This window comes from Mandrillus leucophaeus, unplaced genomic scaffold (genome assembly GCF_000951045.1).
Source record: "Mandrillus leucophaeus isolate KB7577 unplaced genomic scaffold, Mleu.le_1.0 Scaffold9, whole genome shotgun sequence".
NCBI lineage: Eukaryota > Metazoa > Chordata > Mammalia > Primates > Cercopithecidae > Mandrillus > Mandrillus leucophaeus.
In genome coordinates this window covers 4,659,993-4,670,237 of record NW_012109807.1, presented here as the reverse complement: position 1 = coordinate 4,670,237, position 10,245 = coordinate 4,659,993, and the positions used below count along the sequence as shown (strand labels likewise).

The window sequence follows — 10,245 nt, the reverse complement described above, 5'->3', positions numbered from 1 at the left end:
GAACCTGGGAGGCGGAGGTTGCAGTGAGCCGAGATTGCACCACTGCACTTCAGCCTGGGTGACAGAGCGAGACTCTGTCTCAAAAAAAAGGAAAAGCCCCGCCCGCCCGCGGCGGTCAGGAGCCCGACCGCCCTCCGCTCTCAGGTACCTGCTGAAGCCAGCTGTGCCGTGTGGATAGCGTTAGATTCCGCAGCTTTCCACCCGCGCTGTTGGGAGCTCACCTGAAAGGGAAATTAACTATCCGTGTGAACTGATAATCCTCTTTTTCCGCCTCCCTCTGCGTTCCCACGCCCCTCACTCCCTCCCCGCCTTAACTCTAAAGAATGGAGAGGTGGTAGCTTAATTGCAAGTTCGTGACACCGCAAATAATTTCTCTATACACCCCATCACATCATAGAGCTCAGTGTAGGTCTTGACATGTTTAGTGTCTCAAATACGGTTCGTTCTTCGAAAGCCCGTCTGTGGTGTGTGAAGTTAAAACCAACGATAAGACTAGATCTGTCCCCGGTTTTTAGTCTCAAAGGAGTACGTAGAAGTCAGTACTAAGAAGCTGAAGAAGTTGTGGGCGGAAATACACGTGAAACACCATTAAAGACTTTGCAGCCACCTGCCTTAGCCTGTTAGGGATGGGGGCAGAGGATAGAAAGTCTCAAATTGATGATCTCGCGATTGGAAACGCATGACTTACTGAACATTATGTAAAGTGCATTCATGGTATAAATTATGTAAAATATATTTACCATTGTGTGGCATTGGTGAGATCAAACTAGTAGGTTGGATGCGAGGTTACATTTTTTTGTTTTTAAGCTCAAACGGGATGCTTTATGTGGATTTGCTTTGGGAGAAGACTTGCAGTCAGAAAACAAAAATGGCGTGGTGACAAGGGACCTGAAGGATTTAGGGACCAGTGTAGTGGAGGAAGCACATAGCTAGAGATAGGTAACAGCTTGATCTTACATTCCTTAACCAGCATAGGTAGGGCCTGCCATACAGTGAGTCAAGGCTAAGGCAGCAGATTTTGAGGTGACACCAGGAGTTTGTTTTTATGGTACAGGAGGGCCGCATTTCTAGTTAGCGTTCCTGCCTGGCACCCCGTCAGGATCTCTGATTGGTGTCCTGTAGTGCCCTTACCTAAGAAGGGCAACCTTTTGTATTGGCTGAGATGCCGTTAGGGTACAGGTACTTAACCTGCTTTTAAGAATCTTGTGACTGCCCAGAAAGTGAATGTAACACAGGTTTGTGGTCAAAACCCACCACCTAGGCCTGGCGAGGTGGCTCACGCCTATAATACCAGCGCTTCTGGAGGCCGAAGTGGTGGAGGTTGGGGGTTGGGAATTGCTTGAGGCCAGGAGTTTGAAACCATGCTGGGCAACATAGTAAGACTTACCCTGTCTACAAAAAATAAAAAATAAAAATTGTTGGGCATGGGGTGGCTCACATCTGTAGTCCCAGCTGCTCAGGAGTTTGAGGCAGAAGGATCACTTGAGCCTAGGGGTTTGAGGCTGCAGTGAGTTAGGGTGACAGCGAGACCCTGCTTCTAAACACACACACACACACACAGAAAGAGACCACCACCACCCTGGGGTGCTGGTATGAGAGGATTGGGACACTATGGGATTTAGGTCAGAGGGCCCTTTGAATTCTGAAGAACAAGTGAGGCAAAGGAACTGTGACTTATTAATGTCATTCTCATATACAGTGAATCTAAACCCACACCTAGTCCGTAGACTGCATTGTACACACAGATTTGCCATGGGTAGGATGGCAGTTGCCAGAGAAAGAATCCATGGATGGATTATATTTAACCGTTTTGTGCCTCAGATTCCTCATCTGTCAAATGCAAATAGTAACAATTGCCAGCTGGTAGAGTTGTTACAAAGAATAAAAGTACCTGTGTTACCCACTATTATTACCATTATTAAAGTAGGTAGGGATGGTGTGTAGGTAACATAGAAGAGAAAATATCAGTGCCAACACCCCACTCCCAGAGCTGCTGATGTGTTCTGTTTAGGGTAAGACATTTAGTGGGTATGTCTTCAGAATGCTCTTCAGATGACTCTGAACAGAGGCAGGACTGCGATTGTGTAATGCTGGGTAGTACAGAGGAAGGAAGGACCACCCATGGAGCCAGAGAGATTCTCGGAAGGAGTGATACTTTTGCTGGATATTGATTAGGGATGCGGGTGCGAGGGCGGGAGTGACTCTGCCAGGTATTACTAAAGAACTGGGTGTAAAGCCGTGTGCGGTGGCTCATGCCTGCAATCCTAGCACTTCGGGAGGCCGAGGCAGGCAGATCACTTGAGGCCAGGAGTTCAAAACCAACCTGGCCAACATGATGAAACCCCATCTCTACCAGAAATACAAAAATCAGCCCAGCATGATGGTGCACTCCTGTAATCCCAGCTACTGAGGAGTCTGAGGCAGGAGAATTGCTTGAACCTGGGAGTCGGAGGCTGCAGTGAGCTGAGATCGCACCACCGCACTCCAGCCTGGGCAACAGAGTGAGACTGCCTCAAAGCAAAAAAAGGAACTGGGTGTAGAAGTTGAGGGATTTTGTGCAACTGGGGTGTAGGGTACATGGATGGGACAGAAAGTCAAGAAGTGAGATTAGGAAGGTGCGTTGGGACCGTATTATGAAGGGTCTTGTAACGGTATAAAAATCTGGGTTTAATTCTGTGTAAACAGGTTAAGTAATGTGATCAGATCTGCACTCTAGAGATATAACTAAATGGTAAGAGGAAGTGTGGACTATGGGTGGTGAGTGGGCAGGGGTCAAAACTGGGAGCTGGGGAAGTCAGTAGAGGGGGCAAGAGTACTCCAGGCAAGAGAGGAGTGGGGACTAGAGCTGAGGGAATGCAGCCTGTTGACATTGCTGCAGTGGGAGAGATGAGGCTTGATGAGCAATCGAACATGGGACAAAAGGGAAGGAACATTCAGCCTTGTGGGAATTTGTAAACTGCATTGTGTGTTGAATCAGGTAGTGTATTTGGATTGCTACTGGTTGCTCTTCTATTTATTCCACTTTACACAGTGGAAACAGAGAAGAAAGAAAAGCATGTCTGAGCACTGTAGTGTTGTCTGTTTTTGTTTACATATATAAGCTTTAGCCTTTGCAGGAGTTGAGGCACTTTAGAAAATGAAGTTATTGGGCCAGGCGCGGTGGCTCACACCTGTAATCCCAGCACTTTGGGAAGCTGAGGCGGGCGGATCACGAGGTCAGCAAATTGAGACCATCCTGACTAACACGGTGAAACCGTGTCTCTACTTAAAAATACAAAAAATTAGCTGGGTGTGGTGGCGGGCACCTTCAGTCCCAGCTACTCGGGAGGCTGAGGCAGGAGAAGGGCGTGAACCCAGGAGGCGAGGCTTGCAGTGAGCCGAGATCACACCACTGTACTCCAGCCTGGGTGACAGAGCGAGACTCCGTCTCAAAAAAAAAAAAAAAGTTATTAATGTAAGAGGTAAAGAGGAAAGAAAGACCAGGTGGGGTGCGGTGACTCACGCCTATAATCCCAGCACTTTGGGAAGCCAAGGCAGGTGGATCACCTGAGGTCAGGAGTTCGAGACCAGCCTGGCCAACATGGTGAAACCGTGTCTCTACTAAAAAGACAAAAATTAGCTGGGCGTGGTGGCAGGTGCCTGTAATCCCAGCTAGTTGGGAGGCTGAGGCAGGAGAATCACTTGAACCCGGAGGTTGCAGTGAGCCGAGATCATGCTACTGCACTCCAGCCTGGGGAATAAGAGTGAGACTTCATCACAAAAAAGAAAAACAAAAAAAAAGAGAAAACCACGAAATGCAGCATGGCAGTCAAAGACAGATTTTCTTCAGTGAAAACCTGAGAGGCACTCCTGGCCGATGTTTTAACTAAAGAAAACCTGTCTTTCACTGCTAAGCCGCGTTTCGTGTTTTTTCATCTTCCTTTAACTCTTAAAATTAACAGGTACAAAAACCTTAAGTTTCATTGGTAGGGCCACAGATCATTGAATTTCAAATGACATATTTAATTACATAGTTCATAAATGTATATATTTGGTTGACTGAAACGTAATTATAATTTAGTTCTTAAAAATATATGGCTTGAAGTGGCAAGTAGCAAGTACTGATGTTACCAGATTCAAGTTGATTTTTAAAAGTAACCATTGGAGAAATTGTTATACATTTTTGTTTGCAGGATTTTTACCTCCTATAACTCCACCAGAAAAGTTTTTTCTTTCCCAGCTGATGCTGGCACCCCCACGGGAACTCTTCAAAAAGACGCCTCGCCAGATTGCGCTGATGGACGTTGGAAACATGGGCCAGTCTGTGGACATTAGTGGGCTTCAGTTAGCCTTGGCCGGTAAGGAGGAATCAATGGTTTGGGCATTCCTGTGTGGTAATATTAGGACTCTCTTGTTGAGGACTCGACTAAAATGATGGTTTTTGTAACTGCTAAAAGGTTAGTATCATCCGTTTTAAAAAGTAGTTTTAGTACTGGATCTTAAATGGAAGTCTTGGCTGGGCACGGTGGCTCACACCTGTAATCCCAGCACTTTGGGAGACTGAGGCGGGCGGGTTATTTGAGGTCAGGAGTTCAAGACTAGCCTGGCCAGCATGGTAAAACCCTGTCTCTACTAAATATACAAAAAATTAGCCGTGTGTGGTGGTGCACACCTGTAATCCCAGCTACTCGGGAGGCTGAGGCAGGAGAATTGCTTGAACCTGGGAGGTGGAGGTTGCAGTGAGCCAAGAACGCACCACTGCACTCCAGCCTACGCTACAGCAAGACTCCATCTCTAAATAAATAAATAAATGGAAATCTTTATTTTCGGATGCTAATAGCTTGTACATTCATTTGTAGTTTTCACTTGAGTTGATTGCTTTTCCTGATTTAGAAGAAAGCTGGATAAAATTTAGTGTTTTTTTTTAAGTTCTGATTGGAAGACTTAATATTTGTTAATGTCAATACTATCCAAAACAATCAGCAGATTTGGTGCAATTCCTGTCAAAATTCCAACAGTGTTGTTTGCAGAAATAGAAAAATCCGGCCAGTCACAGTGGCTCACACCTGTAATTGGGAGGCTGAGGCACAAGAATCACTTGAACCTGGGAGGCGGAGGTTGCAGTGAGCCGAGATTGCACCACTGCACTTCAGCCTGGGTGACAGAGCGAGACTCTGTCTCAAAAAAAAGGAAAAATCCATCTTTGAACTGAAGAAAGGCTGGCATAGTAGCTCATGCCTGTAGTCTTTGGGAGAGGCTGAAGTGGGAGGATCATTTGAGGGCAGGAGTTCAAGACTAGCCTGGGCAACACAGGGAGACTTTGTCTCTACAAATAATTAAAAACTTAGCTGGGCGTGGTGGTGCATGCCTGTGGTCTCAACTACTTGGGAGGCCTAAGTGAGAGGATCACTTGAGCCTGGGAGATTGCAGTGAGCTGTGATTGCGCCACTGCACTCCAGCCTGCATGACAGTGTGAGACCTGTCTCAAGGGACCCTCAATAGCCAAACCCAATGTACTCTTGGCATCCTTGTTGAAAATCATTTGCCCGTATATGCCAGGATTTATTTCTGGGCTTTCTATTCCATTCCATTTGTCTATATGTCTGTCTTTCTGCCAGTACCACACTGTTTTGATTACTGTAGTTTTGTACTAAGTTTTGAAATTGGGAGGTATGAAACTTTCAACTTTGTTCTTGTTCAGGATTGTTCTGGCACATTCTGTGTTAAACATGTAAGCAAATGAATGAGTGCTCTTGAAGTAAACAGTGTGTTCTGACAGAAAATAATAGGAGAAGGAGAACTGGTAGTGAGAGAGAAGGTCTCTGAGTTCTGAAGGAGTAGAGGAGGCACTTTGGGCTTGCCTGCTATAAGCATTCATTTTGTCACTTGAGAGCAGCTCAATAGGGAAATTGTAATATGTAGCTGGGTTTGTGAATGCTTGACTTTGTCATTAAGTAAGCTGAAGTATTAATTTTGACAATGCCCCATCATCCTCTTAGACTTCATAGACCTGTGACATTTGGCTTCTGATATAAGGTGACATGTTGCAATAAACAGCTTTTCCTTTGGAGCATTGTTAACCTTTAAACTATTGGGTATTAACAATACAACAATGGGGCCAGGCACAGTGGTGCATACCTGTAATCCCAGCAGTTTGGGAGGCCGAGGCATGAGAGTTACTTGAGCCCAGGAGTTTAAAACCAGCCTGGGCAACACAGGGGGACCCTGTTTCTACAAAAGTAACTTAAAAAAATTAGTTGGGTGTGGTGGTGTGTGCATCTGTGGTCCCAGCTACCTGGGAGGCTGACATAAGAGGATCGCTTGATCCTGGGAGGTCAAGGCTGCACTGAGCTGTGATTGCACCACTGCACTCCAGCCTGGGCAACAGAGTGAGACCCTGTCAGAAAAGCAGAGACAAGAACAATGTAACAAAGGTTATTTTCTGAAACCAAAAGAAATCTTTTTAAGACTTTTTAAGGTTGTACTAATAAGTACAAAAGTACTTATTAGCCACTAGTGCCAGATATAATTTAATAGAAATAAAATGATTATTTTTATTTATTCCTGACAAACACCGAAGATACTTTGAAAACTGGATACAGAAGTGATATATTCTGATGGTTCTAGCTTAGTATTTATAATAATATTTATACTATTTAAACAGTATTTATTTATCATAATAAAGTGAGAATCACATCTCACCTTCCTTTTCACTTGGGATGTCTTGAGCCAGACGTGAGAAAGTTGTGAAGTATATCACGTGGAGGAAGGATCACACGCCTAGAGTAAGGGCTGAGAAGTCTGCCCGAGTGGCTAAGCTTGCTGCTTGCCGTTCTCTCCCCAGCGGGCAGATGTCCGAATCCATTCCTCTTCACAAGTGGAAAGAAAAAGCAAGCATGCCTCTCCACTCGGGGGCCGGCCACCCAGACCGTCTCTCTGGAGGCCTAAAATTCAGGTGTCTTACAGTGGCATCCGTGGACCACAGGTGTATTTTTGGATGATGCAGTTTGTGTTTTCTTAACTTTAAAAAAACAAGCAGACAAGTTAAACATAAGTGACTACAGGGGGTGAAGTTTTACCCCAACAATGACAGTATTCATTTCAGAGGTTTCGTTTTTCATTATGATTTATTCCTGACAAACACCGATCACTAGTTTACCACGCAACTGGCCAGTTTTTACATTTTGGTTGATAGTATGTTATCTAACTTTTTGTACTTCAATGATCTGATATTTTTTAAAATGGCATTACAGGATAATTTTAGTATTTCTCTTAATACATGAATGAGAAAAGATGCTCTATGTCTAAGGCATCTTTTCATATGTCTGGCCATTTTTCCATTGGGTCGATGGTCTTCTACTGATTTGTATAGTTCTTTACTCAGGAATTTAGCCAGGTGTTTCTAAAATTATACAATCTGAAATAAAACATGCATTCACTTTTTAAAGGAATTATAATTAAGTGAACCTGGAGCAAGTGGCCATCCAAGTTAAGAAAGAGAATATTTTCAGGGCCAAGAGGCTCCCTGGGTGTTTCTCCAGGTGGCTGCCTCATCACTAACCTGATTTTTATGATAATCATCCTCAATTTGCTTCCCTCCTGTGCCTGCCCATAGTTTCACGTTGCATGCCCTTGAACTTCACATATGTGGAATTGTACTGCATTTCTTCTTTTGTGCTTTTCTTCTGTTGGGGGGTGAGAGATGAGTCCATGCTGATGGCGTGTAACTGCAGTGGCTGCTCTTCATTGCTGCTGTGGTACCTTCACACTGTGGAATACCAAGTTCTGTATCCATCCTGCCACTGATGGACATAATACTGCTGTGAACATTCTTGCACCTTATTCTGGGGTGCGTGTGAAAGTGTGTCTCCTAGATGGAAAGAGATGCACATGTAAAAACTTTATAAGGAAACGTCAAATTGTTTTCCAAAGTTGCTGTGCCATTTTTCATTCCTGTAACAGTGTGCAAGTTACCTTACATCCTCTTCCGCATTTGATAATGTCAAGTTTATACATTTTTGCCAATCTGGTGGGTATGTTATAGTATCTTGTGTTTTAACTGGATTTTCCCTAGTTCCTAATGGGATTAAACATCTTTTCAGATTTTTTTGGCCATTCAAGCTTTTTAAATAAAATCCTTATTAAAGTTATTAGTTCAGTTTTTCCTGTTGGGTTTTTTTTTTCAATTAATTTAAAAATTTATGTACAGTAAGTCTTCAACATCACTGACAGGTTGTTGGAAACTGCGGATTTAAGTGAAGTGATGTAGATCAGGTCCTTGAATAACACTGTTTCATCAACATTGTTTTATTATAACATTGATGAAAATGATTGTTATATGTCGTTTCACTTAGTTGCAGATGCAACTAAGAATCTTTCAACGACGTTAAGTGAGGACCTGCTGTACGTACAGACACGCACATACTCTTTCTCTCTCTCTCTGAATCTGGCTCTTTGTTTTTCTGTGTTACAGATAGCTTACCTCAGTCGGTAGCTTTTCACTCTCCTCATGATGTCCATAATTTTAAAACATCTCCTATTTTAACCTTTTCCAGAACGCCAATCTGAACTGCCAACACAAAGCAAAGCGAGCTTCCCCAGTATTCTCAGTGACCCAGACCCGGATTCTTCTAATTCTGGATTTGACAGCTCAGTTGCCTCTCAGATTACAGAAGCTTTAGTCAGCGGACCAAAGCCACCTATTGAAAGTAGGTATATGTAAATTAATTTATATTCTTGGTTTTATTCCGTCAGCATCCTCTAGGACTTTTCAGTTTTTTCAGACATCATCTTATTTTTGTTATGACTTAAATTGTAATTTAGTGTGAACCTTTCTAGTGTAGTGAGTCTCTAGAACATAGTAGAGATGTTCAGTGACAATTAGTTTCTTCTGTAAGAAAAGTGCATGCCAAGTGGTTGGTTGCACGTCTATCCTATGCATATCTAAAGATACAGGCCGGGTGCGGTGGCTCACACCTATAATCCCAGCATTTGGGAGGCCAAGGCGGGTGGATCACTTGAGGTCAGGAGTTTGACACCAGCCTGGCCAACATGGTGAAACCCCATCTTTACTAAAAATACAAAAATTAGCCAAGTGTAGTGGTGCGCGCCTGCAGTCCCAGCTACTCAGGAGTCTGAGGCAGGAGAATGGCTCGAACCTGGGAGGCAGAGGTTGCAGTGAGCCAAGATTGCACCACAGAACTCCAGCCTGGGGGACAGAGTGAGAGAGTGTTTCAAAAAGGAAAAAAAAAAATTTTTTTTAAATTACAGATTCTGATTTTACTGAAATGAGTCTTTTTTGTAGCAGCTCATTATCTTTTTGTTTCATACCTCTTAAGTAATCTTATGACTATCATTTCCTTTTCCATTTTAGTTTTTCTTACAAGCTCCTAATTTAATTCAAAGAAAATACTTGTAGAATTTGAAATAATATTAGCTGCATTTTTTGGGGGTTTCTTTAAGAGATGGAGTCTTGCTGTGATGCCCAGCCAAATGTGAGAATCTACTGTTGAGTTTACAGAAAACATCTATTTTCTGGTTAAAAATCGTCACTTTATCTTAAACATCTCCGCTGCCTCTTCTCTCACCTCACCAGGACTAGCATCTGAATCTCCCTTCAACCACTTACAAAATCTGCCAGACTCCATCCCCTGAGGCTCAGGGGATCCTCCTACCTCAGACTCCCACGTAGCTGGAATTACAGGCATGCACCACTCTCCCTGGCATCTGTTTTATAGGCTTCTGTGTGCTCTGAATTATGAAGGCAAGCTTTCTGCTTTGGAATGAGAACATGTTTACCCGGTGATAGTGTGGTATCACCATGAGTTTGAAATTCACACAGTGACTTTTGTACCATTTGGTTTACAGTAGATCTTTGGCATACATAGGTTTAATATTTGACATTTCCGCTAGTCACAAGTGTGACTGAAATGTCCATGGCATGTAGTGGCTTCTTTTTAATATTTGCTTGGGCACAACTCTACATTGCATAGGTCACCAGGAAGATCTGTGAAAAGCAGATCCCTCATCATAAGTGGGTCTAGCCAAATACCCGATGTCCCCACCTCGCAGGAACTCTCTACACATAAGGAGTACTGCTCGTCAATTGGTAAAAACTGTATTTTTGTAAGTGGTTGAAGGGAGATTCAGATGTTAGTCCTGGTGAGGTGAGAGAAGAGGCAGCGGAGATGTTTAAGATAAAGTGACGATTTTTAACCAGAAAATAGATGTTTTCTGTAAACCCAACAGTAGACTCTCACATTTGGC

The 10,245-nt window shown here is 43.5% G+C and overlaps 1 protein-coding gene across 1 annotated transcript in view; it reads left to right on the top strand.

Annotated features, from left to right (window-relative positions):
• The window catches only part of CNOT11 (CCR4-NOT transcription complex, subunit 11), an 18,815-nt gene that overhangs the window by 1,979 nt on the left and 6,591 nt on the right, over positions 1-10,245 (top strand). Inside the window, exons 2-4 of the mRNA XM_011969596.1 lie at positions 68-144; positions 4,173-4,337; positions 8,535-8,687. Coding sequence (XP_011824986.1) covers positions 68-144; positions 4,173-4,337; positions 8,535-8,687 — 395 coding nt within the window. The remainder of the gene's footprint in view (positions 1-67; positions 145-4,172; positions 4,338-8,534; positions 8,688-10,245) is intronic.